General features: G+C 39.7%; 1 protein-coding gene across 1 annotated transcript in view; it reads left to right on the top strand.

Moving 5' to 3' along the window:
• Ptprd (protein tyrosine phosphatase, receptor type D) overlaps positions 1-25,675 on the top strand; it is a 437,469-nt gene that overhangs the window by 367,984 nt on the left and 43,810 nt on the right. The window contains exons 26-28 of the mRNA XM_023715852.1: positions 10,971-11,146; positions 23,156-23,275; positions 23,760-23,914. Coding sequence (XP_023571620.1) covers positions 10,971-11,146; positions 23,156-23,275; positions 23,760-23,914 — 451 coding nt within the window. The remainder of the gene's footprint in view (positions 1-10,970; positions 11,147-23,155; positions 23,276-23,759; positions 23,915-25,675) is intronic.

Here is a 25,675-nt window from a genome sequence, read left to right as displayed (position 1 = left end):
ATTTGTTTCCTCACTTACTTGGTTCATGACCAGAATCAGGGAAGAAATTAAATTCTTGAACCAAAATACCACCATATTTTCAAAGAGTAAATGGCCTCTAAGTGCTTTTCACGTATGTTTTGTTGTTATTCAGTGTGCATTACTTTGGAAATGCATTGAAAGAACTCTGAATAAAAAGACAGGAGAGTGGGAGGGAAAAAAAAGCCCCTGTTCAGAGATCTACATGACTTTCACATGTATTTTAATGCACTTAACAGTAATTCTTTGAAAGATCTGGAGCCTTTGAAAATTTGATGAACGTGTTAAATTCCACTTAAGAATTAAAGGCACGTACAACTGTATGTGCACACTCATCTCAGGGAGTTAGTGCACTCTTGGGCTGCGCAAGCCCCACTCTCCAGCATAGAAGCCCTTTACTTGTGTCTTCTGTTCTGATTCCTCAGAGGATGAGTCCATGTGCTATCTTCTGTGCTAGCCCTAAAATTCTGAATGCCTAGTCTAAATCCTTTTTCTTTTTCTCTGTATTTTAGAAAAGGGTTTACAGGGTGTTCAGGATCTCACTACTAGATCGGGCTCATAGTGATTCTCCTGTTTACAGCCTCCCAAGAGCTGGGATTACAGACATGCACCACCATACCTAGTCTCAATCACTGTCTCAGCGTGCCCTTGGGTGTGGGTCTGGCACAGCAGGCCCAGGGGTTGAACCCCTAGCCCCTGCGCCTGCTTATAGGCACTTTAATCCACTGAGCTATTTCGCTGGCCCTTTATTCTAAATCCTGAGATCAAAAGATAATGCAAATAGGCAAGTAAATATTCAGTCTTGAGTATGCAGGTGTTAGCTCCATCAAGGAAACCTATATATGCACAGATGTACTTCACTTACAGTTTTATTATAAATGCTATTATCGCCTGGTTGTGAGGCTTTCGTGAAAATAGGTATAAATAGTCTCATCTAGGAGAGTGAAAAATGCCAAAGAATAAATCCATGTGTGCGTAGTTTCTCCAAAGAGGCATAAACTACTGCAGGTAATAAATAGTAATCTACTGTATGTCATATACATTCCTTAATATGAGTATTTATTAGTCTAATTTTTTAAAACTGCCTTGTATAATATGGGTTGCTGTAATAAACCGTCATAGACTGAATAATGGATAAACAATAAAAATTTACTTCTCTTTTCTGGAATCTGAAAACTTGAAGGCCAGAATGCTAGGTGATTTGATGTCTGAGCAGCACCTGGTCTCTCTGTTTCAAGAATGGTGTCCTGGTACCTCACCTTCCTGAGGGAAGAAACACTGTGTTCTCTCAGCTCTCAGCACATGTTATCCTGTTCTCTAATTTCACATCGTATCCATCCTTTGAAATATCTTTCTTTTTCATAAAATCATCTCCAGCAGCCGGATATACTTCTAGTAAGTAAAATCCAAAGTGATTGCCCTCCCCAAGGAAACAGTATCAAAAAAGTTAACGTAGTCAACTCAAGGAGTGGGTAGGTTGGAGAAGTGGCAGATCCAATGCTCCAAGCTTTCTTCTGAGGACCATAATTTCGTGTGTGCTCTCCCTTTATGCCATGAGGTCCCTACCTCTCCATGCTGTCCCACTGTCATATAAATTGAAGAGACACATTTAGACCATTATAGTCTGCCTTATTTTTTTTTTCTTATTTGAGGGAGCATATGTTTAAAGTTTTAGATGTAAAATGTATCTCTTCATGTCATCTCTTTGATGAGTCCTTCTTGAAAGACGCCATATGCTTCTCAGGGGCCTCCTTCCTATTAGAGCCCTGGGTGATTCTAGAGCCCTGGGTGCTTCTTGCGTCTAGTGAGGTTGTTCAGACAAGTAACTGTGCTTGATTTCCTCTTTTAGTGGGTTTATTGAGAGTAACATTACCTACTTCCTTCTTGTAGGAGGAGGATCAAATGAATTAATGTGTGTGAAACCCTCAGAAGAGTGTCTGGCACCAAGAATATACCTAATAAGTATTAGGCATTATTAAGATTATCATTAGTATTATGAATTTTATTACTGTTGCAGCTGGGTTCTTTTATCCTCAGAGAATTTCATTTGTATATGATCTATGGAAAAATTAACCGTATCCAAATGAGAAAGCTGCATGTATTTGGAGTACTCTGTGAAGCAAAAGAAAATATTAGTGCTTGATAAATGGAAACCAAGCCCATAATAGCATTACAAATTTCAACAGGGGGAAGAATGTATTATTTCAAATGGAAATTCAAACTATATCATCTGCTGTTAGATTTGCATAATAGGAGTGATTCAAAAATCCACGTGTAAATATTATAGATCATGCTACAAAAACTTGAATATTTTTGAGATGGGCAATTTAGCACCTTAAAATGATAAAGCAGCTCATAGGAATTTACCACCCCTAAGATCGATATAATTAAAAAATAAAGACCAGAAACTACTAATACCCCTCTGTAAGGTTGATTCGCCATGTGCCACTGTAGTTGTGCCCTGTGATTCAGGCTTGTCTTTACCTGTCTTCTGCAAGGTACAGTGAGACTCTACCAAGTAATTTAAAACAGCTGTCAGCACATGTTATCCTGTTCTCTAATTTCACATCATACCCATCCTTTGAAATATCTTTCTTTTTCATAAAATCATCTCTAGCAGCCAGATATACTTCCAGTAAGTAAAATCTAAAGTGATTGCCCTCCCCAAGGAAACAGTATCAAAAAAGTTAACATAATCAACCCAACATTTCCTATAGAATGTTGGTTACAGCGAATATAAATGTTCCATAGGAAGCTGTGACTGCAAAGCACTAAAATTATTCAGCCCAGTAAAGAATACCTTTCTAGTTGTCATGTGCTCTGTCCCACATCACTTTGAAAAAGATGATGTCTTTGCTTGCTGATTCTCATTCCCTCTTCTTTTTTTTCCCCTTTTTCTTTTTTTGGTGGAACCAGGGATTGAACTGAGGCCCTTGCACTTGCCAGGGAAGCGCTAACACTGAGCCATTTCACTGGCCCTGTCTCAGTTTCTCTTCTAGTCACTACTGAATGGTTGGTGGGTACCTGGCACTTGTTTTATTTTTCTCTTGACATTTTAAGTGCTAAAGAACATTCGCTAGACCATATGCCCCATTTAAAAAAAAAAAAAAGCTTTTATAAATCCCATTGAATTTTTGCTTGACTTCATTTTCCTCACATTTTTCAGAATATTAGGCACTGGGCTGGGGAGATGGCTCAGTGGAATAAGCACTTGCCTGGCAAGCTCAAGGGCCTGAGTTTAATCCCCAATTCCACCAAAAAAAAAAAAGAAAAAATTACTAATTTAATTACATAGCACAGTTCCTGTAAGGTTGTCTGTCTTTCACTTTTCAAGGTAATTGTTCACAAATATAATACAGTTGAATACTTTTTTACTTTAAGATTGGGTTTTTATTCTTCGTATAGGCTTCCAACATCCAACACAGTATGTAATAATTACATTCATCTTGGAGAATTGGTTGTAGACATTGCATGTCAATCATATTTTCCATATATAAAATACCTCTTTGAGTGCACCGACATACTCTTATAGCTTAGTTTCAAGTAGCAAGCGAGGTGAGATTTAGCTTTGGAAATCTGGAGCTTTTCCATAGGGTTATGATAGTCTTTGTAAAAATTATCTAATTGGTACTATTTGGGTGTCAAGCAAGTGCCGTGGGGATTTGTTATTTCTCAGCTCCTACCTTAGCTGATGGACCGAAAAAAAAGGGGGGGGGGATTTTAAGACATGGCTGCTTGTATTGCTTTTCTGTTTACTGTTTTTCTCTTGAATCGGATCAAAAGTAAATTATAAAGCTACAAGAATGAATACTTTTTGTCTTTGGTTCAGTCATTGGATTTTTTTAATATTTATAATACGTGTGTGCATTTTACTCTGATGAATCTCCATGTGGTATCAGTCTGGTGTTAAAGCACAGGCAGAGGCTGCCGTGCAGTATTAGGAAGTAATTTCATCTGCTCTGTTCCATTTTTTTATATATATAAACAAGGAAGCTAGAAAGGAGCCTTCTGATTGGGAACTATTTTTCCTCAATTCCAAGGAAATAGTGGGCTGATATTTATTTCTGCTTATTATGTTGGCCACAGTAAGAATAATAGCATTCTACATAGCATTTGAGAAATTCCAAATGCATTAACTCACTTGAGTTTTGCAGTGTTTCCCTGAGGATGGCATGATGACAGTGTTTACAGACTGTGATAAGAGACTGGGGAGCTCAGTATTGCTTATATACACAGCGCCTATAGGCTAATCCAGCACTTCATTCTGACTGTCATTGCTAGATGAAGCCCTATAATAATTGAACTTTTATTAATACTATAAGCTTATAAACTAAGTATGTTGCAGCTCTGTGGGTGGCTGTAAAGTTTGCTGTAATGGCCCAAGGTTCGTTTTATTATTTTAGCACAACATGCTTCCTAATGACAGATGAGCTTTTCTTCTGTCGTAAGTGTGCATGACTCCCCAACCCGTGCATCCCTTCTTGCTGTGTGTACGTTCTCTTCTGTCCTGATCCTCCAGCCGCAGGCCCCTCACACAGCAGCAGTGCCAAATGTCAGAGGAAGACAGAATAATGAAAAAGTACAAGTTGGGGTCCCTCTCCTGTTAGTTTGCTGTGGTGCTAGGTGCTACGCTCACAGGGTGAGGCTTGCTTTTGAAAAAGAAACTGTACATTCCACAGAGAGATAAGGGAAAAGTTCCCAAATACCAGTTTTGCAAGGAGACATTGTGTCTTCTGAAGAAAGGTTTGTTTTCTCTAATATGTTAGAAAAGAAATGCTTCATTTTACCAGTTCTGACACAGCCCTGGGTGTCTCATGTGATTTAAGCAAAGGAGAGAGAAGATACGCATTTTTTGAAATTAAAAAATATAGATTGTTATTAATTTTTTTCTATGTTCTAATTTCTGATTTATTTGGTATGAGGAAAGTAGGTCTTTGTGCATAACAAATGATAAAAATGCAGTGTAGATCTTAGAACGTAATTGATTACTTTTTTGTTTTTGTGTGTGCACATGCATGTGTGCACAGAAAGGAAGGTACAAGATTTCCTAAATAAAAAGCAGCCTTTGTGCATGTTAGATTTTGAGTAAACCTGTTTTACAGCAGAAAATAAACTGGCCTACCTAAAAAAGTTTTCTCACAAGTTTCACTTTGGTAAGTATTTGGGGGAACTGAAAGGAAATAAACCTCGGGCTTGAGTTTAAAGGCACCGTTGAGTGTGGAGCACAGAAAGCACTCTGCGGAGGGCCCTCTCCTCCCCTCACCTCTGCAGCGCACCAGCCTCTATGGTCCATTGCAACACAGCTGCTGCCCGCCCGCAAGGTGGCCTCTGACTCCTTCCTAGCTCCCCAACTTCAAGGAGAGCTGCTTCCGGGAGCAGGCCTCTGTGCCACCGTGTCCTCTTGTTTTTTGGCTTCCTTTTCATGTTGCTGCCATCAAGAGTTGCACTATCAGTCTTACTGAAAAATCTCTCTGCACACAAGAGGAGGAAGCATAGAAATCAGTTGAAAGAGCATCAGAGTGTGTTCTTACCTAATCTGAGAGGTGGGAAGCTTTTGTTCACCTTAAAATAACTGCAGAGATTGCCTCTCCAAAGAAGGTTAAGAACACCATAGAGAATCATCTTATTTTAGAACTCAGAAGGACCTGAGGGAATCAATTTGTCCAACACACCCTGTTTAGCAGATAAGAAATCACAGGCAGGACACGTTGAATACCTGGCCGAATGTCAGAGAGCAGAGCACCTGTGGCCCTGGACAGAGTTCCCTGCCTCCTAATCAATGTCTCTAAATTCTTAGCAAGTCCTTAGTATTCTTTCTCCTCTCTAAAATATATATGTAATGTTCTGTACCTGTTGTGATACAAAAACACGAATGTTCCTCTTATGATTACTTAATTTCATGTTGACGCAGTGGTTCAAGCACTATTCCGGGTCCTGCTTTTCCACCTGGCATCAAGTTGTGAGGGTTGCTTGTAAGCTTCTTGTAATGACAAATACTCCTTTAAGACGAGACTTTTCCAGTCAAATTACCTGCTGACAGAAATAATTTAGTCCACAGAAAAATTGAGTGGGTTCTATTTTTAAGAAAGCTACATGGCCCAATTAGTCCTTCACAAATTAACAGGAAAGAAAAAAAGAAAAACCTTTTGTAACCACACAGTGACAAAACAGCTTAGACAATATGTTCTCTCACATTGTAGCATCCTTGAAAGAATTATGCATTCCTCAAAAATCGTTATTACAAATATTCTCCTAAATAGAATATCTTCATCTTTCCAAAGGTCTCTCCCTCCTTAAATATTCAGACATGCACAGAGACAATGTTATTAAGCCCATCCTCTTAGTCTCATGCTTGGATGAAGCAAAATCCTGTTGTCTTTGCACTTGAACTCGTGGTACAATTTCTGAAACTTTGCAGCCTTTAGTGGAATGGCTGAGTCCAAATTCTCCAAAGTCCATGCCGAGCCTTGTTTTCTCACCAAAAACTAACAACTGCCAGCAATTAAAATGATAGCCTAAAAGTCACCTGACTGCTCGAATAGGTGTTTGCTTTTGGCTTGTTGTATACAAAGACGACGAAAGTACCACACTACCGATTGTTCATTTCATCACAGCCTTCATTAATTTTAAAAGATCAGCTTTACAGTTTTAGGTGAATTAGCCCAAAACACTAAGAGTCAGCCAAAGCCATATAAGTAAAAATTTTAAGTACCACAAAAAAGAACAGTCAATTAACTGAAGAAATACAAGACAGTGAGTCATATGGGTATAAGATGCAGTTAGAGTCTGGCCTTAGGTTTCTTAATGTAAAACTGGAATAATTATTAATGGTGTTGGAACCGTTTATGCAACTGCGGTTAATTGGAGAATATATGCTAGACAGTATGTGAGAAATCATGAAAGCCTATTGATCTTATCCATGTAGCCAAGTCAGAAAGGATGAGGTCTTTATAGGGAAGGAGCGCCTTCTGAACCGTGACTTTAAGCCTAGTGGCTCCAAGGGTCAGTTCCTAAAGCAGTGTCATTCTCTCCTAAGATTTTTACCTACCACAGTAAAAGCCCAACATCTTTGTCATGTCCCACTCTTTAATAAGTCTTTCCCATACTTATAACAAATGAAAAAAGCAACACAAACCTAAGGCCAGCACTGTCACTAGAAAGTTCTTCTTGACTCCAGGAACAGAAACAATCAGCTCAAGTATTGCAATTCCGTGCTACCTTGGTCCTGTATTTTCAGTTAGCTTTCCACCTAGTAGAGCCCCAGAGGTCTTCTCTTGGCTTAGCAGTGAATTCTGATGACTGCTGCATTAGGAGATGCAAGTCATTTTCCAGGCAAGGCAGGAAATCAAAAATCAAATTAACAATGTGTTTTATTTAGATGTTATCTCCCCCATGAAAGAATTTTGTAGATCCTGCCTTCCAGCAAACATATCCTAATCACGAGTTTCTAAGGAAGCACTTCATGGCCCTGAAACATTTGGAAAGAGAGCATATTGTATATTTTCCCAGGGTTGGTTGAAATCTCTTTCTAAATATATCATATTGAAAACTGGGGTCTCAACTGGAAGAAACAGACTGGTGTTGAAATTTTGCTTTCAATCTGAGGTTAATATTTTTAGAAGAACAAGAGATCACTTTTTCACAAACATTCATGTTTCTGCACAGCTTGTTATATACGGGGTTATATAGACACCAGTGACAGTAGATTGTGGAATTTCTAAAGAACAATCTTTCTCTCACCTCTCTGTATGGCAAAGTACTAGGGGAGAGAGCATGCCTGGAGTGTCTGTCTAGCAGCGTGAATAATAGAGCTTGATGTAAGGAGATTTCCATTTGGGGTGTTATCTACTTATAGCCAAGTGTTTAAATGGGAGAGAAATATCAGTATTATTTTCAGGACATAGACAATAGCCTGATAATTAGTTTATGTAGTATTTACTTTATTTTCAGTTTTATTCCTTTAAAAATCTCAACTCCAAATTCTCAAAGCATGTGATAATATAGTATTGATTCCAGGTGCTTACTTATATTCTTGTCCCCATGAAGCATAACCATTTTCCAATACCAACCCATCCACGCTCCAAAATTTGCATTATTCACACTTGAGTCCTATAATCCAAGAAAATTCATTGTATTATCCTGCAGAGGAGTCCCCATACCTGATTCCTTCCTTTGGGGATGATTCCTATATCCATTGTCTCCATGTCCTCAGATGCATTTATTTTAGATGCGTGTGTTGTACTTCATGTGGGAAGGCCTGGAACAGTGTCCAATTGATAGATTTTCCATTTCATCCAGATTTTTCTATTCTGGTTTCTTTTTAAGTTTCTCCTATATTAATAGCTGAGTAAAACCCTTCATCAGAATTCTTTATATTTATCCTTTAATGTTGTTAACTGGTAAATTAAAATATTGAAAGTACACTTTTCCTATGTTATAAAACAGACTCATTCTTGGCCCAGAATCAAAGCCTGCAGACCTATGAGAGGTGTGTACTTCCCAGAGGCTGTAACCTAAGGATCTTATTTAAACTGTCCTTTCAATCTATAGTAATTTGGTATAGAGCAGGAATAAGATCTTTATCAACAAGAAGCTGCCAGAACCCCAACTGCTTCTTGAGTAGCTGTAATAGATGAATAATGCTACAACCAACTGTGCATTTCAGTTTTTGCTCAGAAAGCTTTTCAGCTAATGCTGGTGGCACTCCGTTTCCATGTGTTCATCTTGGAGCACAGTTGTTTCCATCTGACTTTCATTACTTTTCTTGAGAAGATCAGTTTTACAACTTGATTCTGAAAAGCACTCAGAGTAATTGCAAGTGGCAATCAGTGAAATACAATAACGTATGTGTTATTATAAAGAAAAAAAAATTTCCATAATTCCACAACACAGTGTTTTCCCACAGCAGGAAGGATGAGTTCTAGGGCTTCCTACCAAAATACACTGATATTCTTGCATCATATGACTTCTATCCAGGGACAGGCAGCTCATTTCCCACCTAGGAGACTTGTCTCTTTTTAGCTTGGTTATTTAACTATGCTTCATTGAATTAGTGGTAAAGCCCCTCTCTGTAGCTGTATCCTTCAGAATTGAAGACTGGGATCTCTGAGTGGATGGGAGCCGTCTTCTGAGGTGGAGGCGATGCTTCTCCTCGCTCCCTACCTGCTCTGTGGCAGCTGTCTGTACTGCCTTCTCACGTGGCACAGCCTTCATTTACTTCCTCACACACACTTTTCCAGGAAAAATCTCGCATTTAACTTACCCTTTGTAAAAGCATTGTGCTGAAAAAAGTTAGGATTTCACTCCTTTAAAAAAAAAAATCAGTACATGTTTGTATTGCATATTGATTACATTCCTTGGGGAGGTTGGTGCACCTCCTTTCCTTCCCTTCAGGACCTCTCCCTCCATCTCTTGATTCCCTTCCCATTTGAACAAAATCCACCTCCCTGCTTGCTAGAATCTTTTCTTTTGCTCTTTATTTATAATTTGGGCTTCTATAAGAGAAACCATGGGATATTTAAGCTTGTGTGTCTGATTTAATTCACTTAACATTATGATCTCAAGGTGTAGGACCAGGGAGAGAGCTCAGTGGCATAAGTGCCTGCCTGGCAAATGCAAGGTTAGTTCAATCCCCAGTACCACAAAAGAATCACTGTTTCAAGGTGCGTCCACTTTCCTGCAAATGACTCAAATGTATCCTTCAGTAGAACTACTTTGTATATAACTACTACATTTCCTTTATCTGTTCACCTGTCAGTAGCATATAGGCTGCTGTCAAACTTAGCTGTTAGGAATTATGCTGCTAATCTCCAGTAAAGTACAGTTCTTCTGATATGAAATGTTCTAACTGGGCAAATTATTCTTTTTTGTCATGAGTGGTAGCAGAACTAAATAAAAGATACATGGTGTGGTGGTCAAAAAAAAAAAAAAAGCAATATTCAAGTTAAAGAAAAATTAGCACATGACTCTAACCTGGAATAGGACTCGTAAGGACTTCTAGGGAATCTGGAGGGCCCAGTGTAGCCTGGAAGGACTCTGGAGGCCATATGTTTTAGGATAGAAAGGTGACAGGGTACATCACGGGTGTAAGTGGTACTGAGGTGGGAGAGCCATGTGTCCTAACAATCAAAGCAGTCACTGTCTAGAGATTAGCAAGTGAATGGAGTGAGATGAGGCTAGAGAAGGATGGGGTTTTGTCTATAATATTGAGAGCTTAGATTTAATTCAAGTAAAATAAAACGCTGTTGAGTTTGAAGAAGTTACAAATTACATGTATCAAACATGTTCTCTTGCTAGTTAGAACAGACTGCTGAGGACCAAATTAGAGGTGTGATGGTTAATTAAGAGGCCATTGTTATCCAAGAGAGATTCTGTGCTACTCATGTCTACCCATGAGGTTTAAAGCAAGGAACACAGCTCTGCGGACATTATGTCACAGACACAGCAGACAACCTGCCTGGGATTGATCCTGGTCCTACCATCTTGGTCAAGTTGGCCAAGTTTTTTTTTTTTTTCTAGTCTCTCCTTCCCACTTATGTGAGAGGGTTTGCTTCATGTTGTGGGAATCAAAAGAATTGATGTGAGTCCTGATAATTAATCTGCAGTAAATTATTTGTCATGCTGACAGAACCACCTTATATGTCTTTTTCACACTCAAGCATCCTTTCCCTTTTCAGTATTTTTCCTGGAACCAGGGATATAGCTCAAGGACATAGCACCTAGCCTGGCAAGTACAAGGTCCTAAGTTTGATACCCTGTAGAAAAAACAACAAAATGATTTTTGTCTGGAAGTAGGGATGAATATGTGAAAGGAATAGGACCAGTTTGTTGTCTTTATGAACCTTTTTTTTTTTTTTCTGATGCATCAGAAAAACAGAGAACCTGTGAGAGAGAAGGCATTGTGTGGAACATCTGTATAGTATACTGGGTCAGTAATGTTTATTGCTTTGTAGGAATCCCAGGAAGTGACTATGTGAACGCCAACTACATAGATGGCTATCGGAAGCAAAATGCCTACATTGCAACGCAAGGATCTCTTCCTGAGACATTTGGGGACTTTTGGAGAATGATATGGGAGCAGCGGAGTGCCACAGTCGTCATGATGACCAAACTGGAAGAAAGATCCAGGGTAAGGGGAGGCATCCACCAACTTTGCAATCTCTGCTCTCTGTTTTATTCTATTCACAATCTAAACATTGCCTGAGGTTGACTTTTTCTGACAGAGACTAATTTATGAATCAGCATCAATGACTAGCATGAAATCATTGCTTGAAATTTTTGGGGTCTTCTCAAAATAGAACTTCTCCTGTACTAGGACGTTGTATTTGTGAAAGGGATGAGCACTCCAGGACATGTACAACTGGATTGAAGATTACATCAGCTTGAACTTATTCCTGAACTCACATTGAACAAGAAACCACAAGCTTTTGGGAGAATCTCTCCAATGTGTACATCCTATAATTTTCCACCTATGATTTCTCACAGTCTGTAGGGTAGGATCTATCAAAGAAGCTCTTACTTTCAAATTAGCATAAGCTAATTCAGGGTAGCATGAAAACCGATATAGCTTAACACAAGCCTGAGAAAACACATAACTACACAGAGGGCATTTTGCTAGTTTTGACTTCTCCCAAGTGAATAGATTTTAATAACAAGGCATTGCTTGTTAACATCCAAGAAAGGAGTTTTATTCATCTTATGGGTCCAATAGGATGGCGCATGACACATTAGTTAAATGCTATTGATTTGGAAAATGAAAACATAATGTGTATGCAGTGTGCTGTATTCCCCACTGTGTGCACACATTTTGTTACCATCTGAAGAAAATCTTCTATCTGAGATTTTAATGAAAGGATCTCTAAAAGAAACAGCACGTATGATTAGTGGGGACATTTGTGGATGTGTTTGTGATCAGCTAAGGGGTCACTTAAAGAGAACCCTTAGAAGGGGCCAAAGCCTGATCCTCTACTTAATATGAGAGTTAGCATAAGTGACCTTCCAAGCTCAAAGTGGCCCTGTTTCCCAGGCCAGGTGTGTATAAGAGGAGAGTTAAAGGTGCTTGGGGTATTAATAAAGAAAAAGGTTGTATATACAATGTATTTTTTAAAAAACTGTGACTGTTGTTAAAATCAGAAATGAAAAGTTATGGTATACAGCTGGTCTATTAAATCTTAAAAGTGATGACATCATTTCAAAATGTCCAAATTTCTTAGAGTTGTTAAAATATTGTCTGAAAAAAACTTACATAAAAGTGACTGTGGCTTCGAAAACAAATATTTGTCTACAACTTTATATGGAAACCCGATCAAAGGTCATAAATAGGTCCCTTACTGATTTGTACTCAGGACAGCTGCTCTATGCAAGCAGTTTATTTAAAAACAACCTCTAACCCAAATGATCCTTGGAGTTAGCAGTTAATTATGTGTCTAACATACATATAGTGCATTGCTATATCTCTAAAGCCCTGTGCGGATCAACACTGGTATAATTTCTACCTCATATGTGAATAAACAAATACCCAACTAAAAGAGGGCCTCCAAGGTCATTTCCCTGCCAAGGTCAGAGACAGGAATTGAAGACCTTCTGCCTTCAGAACTCATGTGCTTACCCATCAGGCCACACTGCCTGGTTACAGTTCTGTGAAGCTGAGACAGCTGAATTATTATGTTATGGCATGTATGGAAATCCAGCCTACCCTGTCTGTTCTTCCTGGAGATACCCGCTGGTAACAAGTAGTCATTTACCAAGGATGTTTTCAGTAAAATACACGTTTTATCTTGACACTGCAGGCCTTCATTAAACTGTGCACAGAAACTTGTTTTGAAATAACCAAATGAAATTCTGCCCCCTTTTCTCCCTAATTGCTTCTAATAATAAAGTTAGTTCTAACCGGCTCCACTGTCACTGCAGCATCTGAAGGTAATGAGCGGCTCTTGGCGGAAGGCATTGTGACTTAAATACCTGCAGTTTATCTTTCTGTTGCAGGCTACCTTTTCCCCACCCCCCAGACTGAGGAACTTATTTGGAACTTACTAAATGAACCTTTGTTTGCTCCCTTCATTAATTACTCTTTGCTCTTGCAAGCTATCTTTCTCCCGTGCTAAATGGCCTGAAGACACCAATTAAAATGCTGTCTTATAATTTTTATTCTGTGCTGGTTCAGCCTGTCCCTAAACTTGCGATGACCTGCATAAGCCAGTAGGCAGTGGAGGTGTCTCAGCCATCGTTGGTGTGGCCACGCAAGTGAGTCCTGCCCCCCAACACCTGCAAGCCCTTCGTTCTACACTTGGAACATTCGGGAAGAAGCATCCAGACGTCAGTGGTTAGTTGTTACAGAAATACATAGCTTCATGCTTCAGGAACATTGTGGGTTCTGGGACTGACCTGGGAAGTCAAGAGAATTCTCAGTTCCCAGCAGCAAACTTCAAAGCAGACCCTTGAAGTAACTGGTTCCACTGAGGGTCTGCCTAGAGCCTCCTTACCATAAAGAGGGGAGGTTCGGGTCCCACAATATAAGCAGATCATCTCTGCAAGGGCCAATGCCAGAAATCTCATTATTTAGATTAAGACTGTAGTTTTCAAAATACAGTCCTCCCCCCCATGGTCTATGAAAAAGTGTACATGTGTTAACATTTCTGTGAACTAGAAGTATGTAGTCATTCCTGGTGACTGTGGCTTTGGCATGAGAAATAGAGAAGAAAAGGCCAGAGAAGATAGCATGGTCATGTTACACAGAACTGCCGGGGATTGCAATTAGGAGTGAGTCATGTTCCTGACTCAGGAATGTGCGCAGTTGCAGGTAGGGCTGCCTTCCAGGCAGGCTTCTTTGTTCAGGTCTTATCTCCGGCCCTGAAGACCTTCCCAGGGGCTCGCACGTTGCTTACGCCCTCTGCGTCTAGCTTGTGTTTTGGGGCATACGTGAAGAGGTTGTGTGGATATTGCCTGGAATAAGGATCGGGGCATGGTGGGGCCATGCATCTCAGCTATTGTTGTTCGGTTAAAAAGTAGGAGCCCATGCCATTGCACGAGTTTCCCCTAAAACAACTCCGTCTTAGCCCCCAAGTGAAATGAATTTGTGTTCTGTGGTTGACAGTGAATCCTTACCAGTGTCACAGAGCTACTTCACATGGCTGACTCCGCTCCTTGTCTCCAGTGTTGCATACACGTGCATTTTTGTCAAGAAGGGAGGGAGCTCAGACCATGGGATTCTCCTGTACTTGGGTTCCCCAAGATATAGATTCAGGAATGGGGATGCTGGCACAGGGAACTTGTTAATCGGTCTGCTAATAGTACAAGATGGCATTCTGATGGCTAAATTACTGTAAAAACCATACCTTGAAGACAGACAGACATGTCATGAGCTGTGGAGACACAGGTTACGTAGAGAAAGAACTGCTGCCTCTAAAGGTAACATACTGTGATACTTCATTTCCTTTGGGTTAAGTTTTACATTTCTTCCTGCTTCCCTAAGTGATCAGTTGATTAATTATTGGGGCACTGAGGATTGAACCCAAACCTTCACATTGAGCTGCATCCCTGTCCCTTTTTAAATTTTCTTCTTTTCTATTTCAGACATGCTCTTGGCAAGTCACTAAATTGTCTGGGCTGATCTTAAAATTTCAGCTTTCTATCTTGAGCTTCCAGAGTACTAGAATGGAACACATCTACCACTACACCCGGCTCTCACCCCTTTATTTTTTCTTTCCTTTTTTTTTCTTTTTTGAGACAGGGTCTTGCTAAGTTGTGCAGACCAACATGGAACTTACAGTCCTCCTGCCTCAACCTCCTAGAATGCTAGAATTACAGACATGTGCCACTGCGCCCAGCATCTGTGTTTTATGATGCTGAAACTTCTCCCCTTACAACCAGTCTTGTGTTTTTCAGCTGTTTTGTCGGGGGCTCATTCACTCCCCCTGGCCTGAGGTTTGTCAGCATTGCTTGTAGTTTTCTCTGAGTTAGGAGAGCTGCAAGAAAAAAGGCTGCAGGGCTCAACCACATTGCTACAAGTTTGACTGGTCTCTTTCTAGATAACTGACAACACTTAGCATTCATATGGTGAAAGAAGCCTCTAAGGATGAAACTGGCTTAGGACTTAAATCAGTCATTTGAAAACTCAAGTTCTTGATTTTATGAATGCTGTCACTTTCCCTCTGTCGTGTCTTTGAGAGGATCCTCAGGTGCCACTGCTTGCAGTAGTATCTTGTGGAACTGTTTTCATTGTCTGCGTTCAGTTATGGAAGCCTGAATAGAAACTGGCTGAGATGAGTATTTCCTGGGTTTCACCAGGCTGCAGGAAGAAACAAAGGACGTTAAGCCTGAGAGCTGGCGATGGTGAGGTGGACCTTGCCTCCTTCCTGAAGCGCACAGATCCATATAGCGCTGTGGCAGAATGTCCTGTGTGACACGAGATACTGCTAGTGGGTTTCGTGCCACAGTTTCCATGAGTGTTGCCAACTGCTCTCAAGTTCTGCGGAGCACACTGATTCTCCAGCAAGTCCATGTAGTGCCCTGAATGCGGCCTCTAATCGTTTCCATGTCTCCTAGCATGCCAATAAGTACATGAATTGGTCTGGGAAGAAGAAGTCTGGAAAAAATGAAACACTGGCAGGAAAGCAAAATGCATGCAGCTGGGGTTTCCACTCAAAGGATGTTATTTGTGGGTAACAAGGTATGTGGTTGGCAGCGTCCTCTGAAGAGTTAGAGTTCCCAAGGTAGGACTGGCCAAGGTGATTCCTGGTGTAAGGAGCCCCATTGTTTAGTGGGTGGCAGTCCACATTTTTCTTTTCCTTTCATCTGTGTGCTTTTGGATGTTTCTCTTCTACTTTGTTTTCCTTTCTGAGATATATAAGACAGAGGGAATGTGGAAATTCCCTTTCCCAAATTCTGGAGCAGTTTGATAGGATATTTAGATGCTGAAATGGCTTAAACAAGGTTAGGAGATGACTTCCTTGTCTGCCTTTGTTCCCTGCCGATATTTGAGTCTGTTGTTACTTAAACAATCTTCCAAGTTTTTTGTGAGGATTTATTTACTTAAAGAATTATTATTATTATTATTATTATTATTATTATTATTATAGCTTGACTTGATGCTATAAACATAGGTGTCGAGGAGAACATTATCGACACCAACAAATGCCATGTGATTTGAATTGCTATACAATGTAGACTACACCCAGTAGTTTTAGAAATGTAAGGCTACAAGTGAGAAATTCTGTTCTTGGTTTGCCAACTCTCTGAATCTCGTTTTCTGTTCCCAAAGCGATAATCATGCAAACTGGTGGATGGCACTCATTTCTAAAGGAGATCAAATGTTTTCTGCATCACAACAGTGACCAAAAAATATGAGACTTGTACCACAGAATCTTATTGTTGGTGCTAGTAAGTAGAAATTTGATGCTGGCAAGACCAAGGAAATGACTGCTCTTTCTTTACTGTGTTAATAGGATACCAAGAATTAACTTTTGCCCACTAGAGCACTTCTGACCCAGTGATCACGACCTCTCTCGTCCTCAAATGTCATTTTTGTAAATTTTCCCCAACAGAGAGTCATTAAGAGCTGGAAACACACTCACATTCTGTTCTGTGGCTAAAAGGGCAATTTTGAGCAAGAAACTGCAAGCAAGGTGATTCTACTCAAACGGTTTCTTCTTTTTCTATATAATAAATCTTGAAGTGCTTTTCAGATTGTGAGGTCTTTTTGGGTTAAAATTTGACACAACGGTGTAGAAGCGTATAAATGGCAGTAAGTTATTGTTTTCATTGTTATCGGTTTTGGAAAGCCCAGACTTGGCCAGTGGCAGACTAATTCTTGGCGTCTCGGGTTTGTCAAGGTTCTGTAAGTTTAATGGAGAGCAAACGCTTTCCAAATGCCAGGTCTGTGTCCTTTTCTAGATAGAACTGGAAGCGCCAAAGGCCTTGAACATTTCATTTTTCACACTGCAGCCTGAAGTCCTGCCCGTCTAGGACAACAGAACTGCTCTCTCCTTGAACAACTCCAGGAGCAGCAGCACAAATGTTACCTTTGTACCCTGCATGATGTATGGGATTGTTTTGAAAACGGTGGCGACTTAGTATAAATAGGACACTGGCAACAAAAAGAATGATGCTCATGTTGGCAACCAAAAGGATGTTCGGGTCCTTATCTAGCAAGTTCCAAACTCTTGGTTTTTCTCTGTCAGCAAGCGCAGCATCAGAGAAAAGAGAAAAAAATCCCACCAGCTTCTTGCTGTTTGTTAGCCTTTTGCATTTTCTACCTTCCTTCCCTTTTCAGCCTCATGTGTTAAGAATGCGAACCTACAGATTCTGGCTCTAGATATTCCTATCAAAGAAAGCCGTGGTGATCTAACTAAAGGCTGCACCAGAGAAGGAGGTGTAGCTCTATTCCCTGGGACCTAGTTCAAGGCCATTCTCATTCTCTTCATATCTGCCGAAGAACTTCCCGTTTGGATGAGGATACTGCCAAGGTTCTGCGAAGTGTGAATTATTCTCTGTGCTCTCCAGTAATCAGCACCCAGCTGATGTTTGTTTTTCTCTGTCCTCTCAGCAGAATTTCATGCAGGGGATGGTGAGGTAGCTCAGCAGACTGAAGCACCTGCTTAGCCAAGTTTGATCCCCAGCACCACAGCCCTTCACAGCCCTGCCCCCAGGGTGGACTTAGCCATCCAGAGTCCAAGTGTAGTGGCACACACCTGTAATCCCAGTGCTGCAGGGAGGCTGAAAGCGGAAGGATCACCATGAGTTTGAGCCGTGTAGTGAGATCCTACAACAACCAAATACATTTAAAAAAAATAAAAGAATTTCAGGCAAAGATGATGTGTCCTTGACAGGCACTGCTCAGTTGGACTGGTAGATTTTTAGAAAGCATGTGTTTATACTGGCTGGTATATGGAAATTATCCATGCACTGATACAGTAAGTCACATAAGGATACTACTGTTAGCAGTGGCAGTGGAATGTAGCTAGGTCAAAGCAAACCGTGGGGCAGACCAGGCAGAAGGACATACCTGGAGAACTAGGTGGGATCCCCAGCTTCCCTTCAGGAGTTATTGTGGATCGGGTAAGTACTCCCAGGACCCGACCCATATATGAAAAGCTGATATCCAAACACTACCTGGCCATTGTAAAGGCTCACCTCTTCTGGTTGTCCCTCAGGGCCCAAACTTGAAACCTGTGTCTATCATTTTAATGGGGGAAGCCCTTCAATAAGTTCAAGGTAGGTTTTTAGGTCAGCTTTTAGCAGAACATCAAACATAAAATGTGTTTTTTAAAAAAACTGGTAATAGGTGTAGAAAGTTTTAGAATGGTTCAGTGAACTCAAGCAATTTTATATAATTTGAATTATTTAGAAAATAATATTTTGACCTTTATGGTTGTGTGTGCAAGTGGCGATGACTTCACTGGTGATCAGAAGGCCATGTCACCCTCATTCCAATTATTCTGTTGCTTCCTGATCCTCCACTGAACAGTAGTCAGAGAAAAGAAAATGAAACAAGAAAATACACAAGCCATCCTGTTTTGTCCCTTAGGCATAGGTATGGCCAAATATTAGTTGGGTACAGAGAATTACACTAGTGCCAAAACAGAGTAAGGGGCTGAGGAGATAGCTCAGGAGAATAGGTGCCTGCCAAAACCCAGTAAGGTCACTGAGATGATCTCTGGCCTTATTGTGGAAATCAAATGTTACATCTGGCCTTAAAAACTAAGTTATTATAACTCATATAAGTAAGCTTCCTTTTTCTCTAGTGCCCCTCATTATCTGTTGATAAATGACAGCAGCATATCTGAGTTAAGTTTTCTAGTGTGAACCTATTAAGGCATTCTTCACAGAATCCTGACTCTTGAGCAAGGACTCACCCCAAACTTAACTTCCACAGATACGAATTTGTAGCTATTTTAGCAGTAGCTGTCATGTCTTCCACATGATTCATTTCCTGTTTGATGCCTTCATTTGCTAAATAACCTGACGGTAGGCAGGCTTCTATACAAGTAATGCTAGAACTCTTCCAATGTCAGGGTTTGTTACAGCTGGAATCTGGGGACTTTGCTATGTTTGCTATGTCTTTGATGAACTGAAATAAGAAGATGGTTCTGTTTGCAGAAATTTAAATAGTTTCAGGCCATTTCAAAATAAGCCAGGCTTGACAACAGTGTAGTTGACCATGACCGTCTAAGTGTGTAAAATGTGCATGCACTTCTAAGCTCAGCCACATGGGAATGAAGATGCCCTAGACAAGAGTGTTTGCCAGCCACAGTAGGCAGGCCTACTAGATCATCTCTGGTGAGCTATTTCTATTGACAAGATCTTCTCTCAAATATATTTAAATGTTTTATCATTCTGCCTACTGAACTTGAGATCTTTTATCATGAAATCTGTAAAAGGCAGGTAATTCCATAGCATGTATTTAATGATAGCCAACCTTTCATTTCCATAATTTTAGAAAAATGAAACCTCCTTATGAGACCAATCACTCTCCAGCTATAGAAGCACTTCTCGCAAACTCAGCTACATACTTAAACCATCCCCTTCAGGGTAACCCTCAAGTAGTTACGGGGTGATGTCTTCCTAAAGCGGCACTGGTTCTGTGACCATCTGTTCCCATACCAGGAGCTGACACAAGACTGGAGCCCATGTAGATGACAGAAGTTCTTTGGAATTTCACACTACCTTCTTGAAGAAGCAGGTCTGAACTGCCCCGTCCTACCTAGTCACCAAGGCTGAGAAATTAGGCCAGGGACTGTCTGGGTTCACCTTGATATCTCCCTTGCTGCTAATGTCCTGGCCTGCCCCAATCCTGTGCTGAATCATTATTTACTGAAAATACTAACACGCTCCCTTTTGGCATATTTATAATACCCCCAAAAAATCTGATAATATTAAGAGGTAGCACCTGTTGAATGGCTGGAGGATGTGTCGGCATTGTCTAACCTTGCCATTGGCATGAGATGCTGAGTTATTGCTCCCATTTTTCTAGGCCTCCATCCGGGAAATAGAAAAAGCAGCTTTTTGATCAGCCTTGAGACTCTGCCTGACCTTCCTTCAGTCAGTCCTGAAGCTTCCTATAAAAGCTTTTAAAAGAATTTTTAAAATAATAATAATAACTAAGGGCAAAAATCAGTGTTTGTGTTCAGCAGCTGCTGCTTTCCAGTTCTGAAACACTCGAAGCAAACACATGTCTGCTTTCTCTCACAGTTTTTCGCAAGAAGCCTTGCTGATAGTAGCTGTCTAGGAAGACCACACCATATGAGGCTTTCCTCTCGGGATATCAAGGCAGGAGATGAGCTGTTGTCAGAGTAAAACTTCAAGAGAGGAGAATAGACCCAATTCATTTGGAACAGCTAATTAGAAAACAGTCATTTCTGTGGCTGTGTGTCATTGTCTACCTCACTACCTTTTACACCCACTGTCTAAGATTGAAATCACAAATTATTCATACATCATATGGCTAAAATTAGAAAGCTTCAAATAATAGTTGCCAGTACAGGTGAGCTCTGAAATGTCACAGTGAATGCAGGTGAACGTGTGGGGGCTACTCTGGGAAGGGGGTTGACAAACGAAGGGCTGAGGGGCAAAGGGAAGACTGTGTCACTGCCACTGCTCAGGTAAGCTCAAGGGAACATCTAATCCCTCTGCAGAGACTGCCCATGTGTGTGTCCACATGTGTTAGACAATTTATTTTTATGGCAGTGCTTAGATATATTCACTTCAAAAGTTGCTCCCAAATTTGTAGTTTAGTTTCAAACATTTTGAAACATCTCTTTTTGAATAAGAACAAGAATAAAATACATTATTTACAGAGTACAAAAGTGATTTGTTTTCTCCATTTAGCAAGCACTTTTTTTATCACATTTACTCCCTGTGGTAGGAGGATGCTAACCGTCTCAAACTTATTACTGGAAGTATGAACGTATTGCAGTTAGTCGCATTTTAGTTTTTCCAATACTTTCTGAATGGAGCAGGTATGTAGAGAGTCATTAAACAATGGAGTGATTCTTCTGATGTTTACATAAAGGCTGGTTTCCAGTTCCTTGTCTCCTCTATCTTGCCTCACTAAATAGTCTGAGTGCAACCCATCCTGAAATGTAACTCTATTGAATTTGGTTCTGTACACTGAACTGACCTTAGAGATCATTTTCTTGCATTACTGTGGTATTTTTGTGTGTATCATGGCAATGTTTGTTCTCAGAGGATTTTGTCTGTTGTTTTTTTATTTCATAGAGGTGCTGTCCAGCAGAAACTGTTAAACAGTCGGTTTCAGTTTTTCTCTTGAGTCTTTAAGCTCAACACATTGCTGGTGTCTTCTTCCTTGGTAATTGCAGTATGGGGTCTACAGATTTTCATTTGTCCTCTGAAACAAACTATCAAAGACATCCATGTCATGGTCTAAAATAAAGCTTTCAGCCTTTTTTTTTTTTTCTTGGTAATTTCCTCCTCTATCTGAATCACCACTACTTGAGACCATTGATTCCTTTTAAGTGACACCCTTTGCTAATTATGGCCAACACAACCTGGGTTGATGGGGGGTCGGAGAACATAAGAGATCGTCAACCGTGCTTGTCCTAGATCAGTATTCTTCTTGAAGAATTGCTTTTCCTTCATGTTATTTTCTCTTTGAGTAAGAGTATATGACAGAAATGAAAATACAAGCTTATTCTTTGCATTTAAGAAACATGGAAAATATTTTTTAATCCTACTAAAGCACAAATTTGCTCTCATTGAACCATTTGCTTTTTCATCAAAAAGGTAATGTTTATGTGTTCTCATAATGGAGAGAAAAGCACAGAAATCAAACCATGATAATTTAATCTCTGACCAGATAAATGCACAATAAATGTCTTCCCTTCTTTTTCTTGTATAGAAAATTATGTAGCAGATTGAGCCTGTGTCTTTTTACAAGGTCTAGTATCTACAGAATGAGCCTAAGTTCTCAAGAGAAGTAGATACTGTCATTGCTCAGGCCCAAATGGGCCAAATCGCAGTATTATTCACAGAATGCTGTTAATATTTATGTTGAATATGAAAGAAAATAATTATCCAACAATGCTAAATACTGGACCAAAAAACTCTAGTATCTGATATTAATGCCTGATTGTCTTTGTATAAGCCCAAAGATTGTGGTTTTTCAGTACTTTCTTTTTCAAGTCAGCAGTATGCTTCCTAATTTAAAATAGTACTAGCAGTTTTCTTACCTCAGAAATGTATTTGCTTTCAGTTAGAAGTCACTCCCATTTTTCTTTGAACCTGAGATAGAAAGGGTAAATGTATTCTGATCTATGAACTCACCAGAAAATATGGTATTGTGTTTGTCATTTTTCATTATGCTTTCTTATGCCCAGCAGACACATTCAGTAAATTTGAGGCTTACTGCAGACTTGGAATTATGCTTTGTTGCAAGTTAAACTAATTGAGTTGAATATTTTTATGTGCTTTTGTTCCACTCCACATAGAAATTATAGATTATTCATCTCAAATGAATTTTAAATTATTTAAACTTTGCACTGTGAGTGTACTACCCTCTGAGACCATTTTTAAAAAACAAACAGATCTTTTCCTGCTAGACATTACAAGTTTAATTTCTTTTGCACACAAATATCATTTATCTTGTATTTTTCTGAGAAAAACGTATGCTTATTTTGTTTATTGTACTTTCATAGATTTTCAAATTATTTCTACTTTTCTTTAAACAAGCATATTTGGAAACTGTGATAGCGTAAGATGAAATACCTTGTGCCTTTTAGCTCTTGACAGATGAACACTATCTCACCCTGTAGTTTAAAATGCCTACATGTAATTTTCTTGATGTGAATCATAACATATATCCCAGACAAATATGTGCTTTTCCCCCAAACATTCTGAAATTTCATATACCTCTCTCCTTATTTTACTGAACAGCAATCTGCAACTAATTTTTCTCAACAAAATTGAATCTGTGACTGCTTAATATTCCTACCAGTTTGAAAACTGTGGTTTGTATTGGCGTCAGAGCGGTAATTTATGTGTATTGGGATAACAAGAATGCAAGCCAGAAAAGATCAACATAAAATGAAATGCAAAAGAGCTGTTTTTCCTCCACAGCATCTCCAAGCAAAGCTGATGGAGACTGCTAAGCGTGTGCCCTGACTGCATTCCTTGTTTCTTCCAGGTAAAGTGTGACCAGTACTGGCCGAGCAGGGGCACAGAAACCCACGGCCTGGTCCAGGTGACACTGCTGGATACCGTCGAGCTGGCCACATACTGTGTTCGAACATTTGCACTTTACAAGGTTTGTGCTTTGTCTTTCTGCCTTCTCTTTGACTGAAAGAAAACTTCTTTCGAGAAATCAAATCTCTCCAGCCTTTTCTTAAATCTTGATCCCACTGGCAACAGTGAAGAGTAAAATAATTCTTCCATTATCACCCAACAATTCCTCTCCCAGTTTGGCAATTTATCAGTAAATATGAAACTTGTGCTCTAAACAGAAGTTGCAGCAAATGAAAAATAGATGAAAAAACACTAGTTCTTTTTTTTTAAGAAAACAAACAGGAGTGTTCCTGATGGTTAGCCCTAAACAATAGATTGCTTCTCACCGAAGAACTTTATCTTCCTGCAACTAGTTGTCATTTACAGACAGCTTGGAGTTTAGATCTACGAATCATGCATCTCCTGAGGATATGGGCGTGGGATTTAGTTAGCAAATCTTAGTGGTGTGACTTGCATTACCACTGAAGTAGGGAGAGCAGCCTTCAGCCTGTGTTCCTGTGTCACAGAATGGTTCCAGTGAGAAGAGAGAAGTGAGACAGTTCCAGTTCACCGCCTGGCCTGATCACGGTGTTCCCGAGCACCCCACGCCTTTTCTGGCTTTCTTACGGAGAGTCAAAACCTGTAACCCTCCAGACGCAGGTCCGATGGTTGTGCACTGCAGGTAAGGCCCACTGAAGCATCTCTGCTCCCTGGAGTCAGAAGGCTTTGCTCATGCGGTGCTCTCATTGCAATTTGTTCCTACTCTAGGAATGGACTCTGTAGCAACAGGGAGGATTTGATACAGGTGTCCGTCTCCCTGGAGACAACAGTGATCCATTGCGATGTTCTTTATGGGGTGAAAAGAAATGTATAAATTCAATATTGTGTTTATTCATGGCCATAAATATATGTCTAAAAAGAATAACATACTGTATTGATCTTGTAATTAGGGTCAAGTTTTACTTCCTGTGTTGAACATTCTTGGATACATTGAGATGAAGTGATTAACTACAGAGTTTCAGAGTGAAGATCTTATTGCCTAAAGACAAATGCCTTTTATATATTATTAACATCAATTCACATATAACCAGTAGGCTAAGTAGATCTTTTAAATTTAGTTAATAAAATGTGTAAAAAGAGCTATAACTTGGGAGAAGCTATATACTCAAAAATAATGATCCTGTGTTTCTGTTTAAATGCATAATTTATATTTTTACTTAATTTTAACATCCTCTACATTACCACTCATCCACTCTACAGTGCCCACACAATTTTAATATTAGCTGATTTCTTGCAGTTGCCTGAGTTCTTCTCAAGCAGCACTACTAACATGCAAGATATCCAGTTAGATTCTGTATTTATTACTAAAGTATACCTGATGTAATTTCATTGAATGTATACCTGATGTAATTAAGATATGAAAAAATAGGGCTTTTGAAATAGATTAGTGACAGGCCTTGTTTCCAAGAAATATGGGGACAATGGGGCAGTCAAAATAAAAGCAGCAGAACTCACCAGGCAATTCATGCTAAAATGATAACTAATAAACAACAGCCTGGCAAAATACAGTATCCATATTCCAAGAAGTGTTTTTTTCCAAGTAAAAAACTCTTAAGATTGTTATATTTATATAGAGTAGTTTACAGATTCTAAAACATTTCCCACATGATTTACTTTGTTTGATCATAAAAAATGTGTCCTATATGCTTGGCTGGGGAAATGTGAGAAGGTACAGGGTTTGACCCAGTATTAGTAGTCAAGAGGAAGAAGGTGACGTAATGATGGCTTGTCCTCTAGTTCTTGCCTACCGAGGCCTCAATAGGTGATTTTCAAGAATGGCCCCTCATTGTCATGGTTACGTAACACTAAAAATTGCCTTTATCAATTGGAGTTAATGTTACTGCCTTTTGAAAGCAGGTTTCTGATTCTACAGCCCGCCAGTCCTGGACCAGGCACTAGTTTGGCCAGTTTGTGCTCTGTCATATAAATAGTTTTGCTGTCTTCAAAGAAACAGTGTGCCTGGTTATGTGGTACAGGCGCTTGGCACGGGCTAAACTGGTTTAGAAAGAATATACATGCAACATGCGAACTGTTTTCAGGTAAGGTTCAGCCAAAAGTGGACAAAAAGGAAACTTGGATTCAGGGCAAACGTTCTCATATACTTAATTGCAAAACTAAGGTACATATGTACTCATTAATTATATGTACAGTAATAGAAACAAAAATTAGGGAAACTTAATTTGGAAGTTCTCGCCAAAAAGAGCATTATGATGTTTGTATTGCATTGTGAAATATGGCATATTCCCTCTCTGAAAATATGCTTTCATTGAAGTATAGGCGTCAGAAAACTAAGATAAACTGATAATCTTAAAATGAAATTTGTTTCTGTTGCTCATGAGCAAGACATGTGCTTTACTCTAGGTATTTTGAGAGATCCAGAAAG

Source organism: Octodon degus, unplaced genomic scaffold, assembly GCF_000260255.1.
Source record: "Octodon degus isolate 3935 unplaced genomic scaffold, OctDeg1.0 scaffold00044, whole genome shotgun sequence".
Lineage (NCBI taxonomy): Eukaryota > Metazoa > Chordata > Mammalia > Rodentia > Octodontidae > Octodon > Octodon degus.
This window is presented reverse-complemented; position numbering and strand designations above follow the sequence as displayed.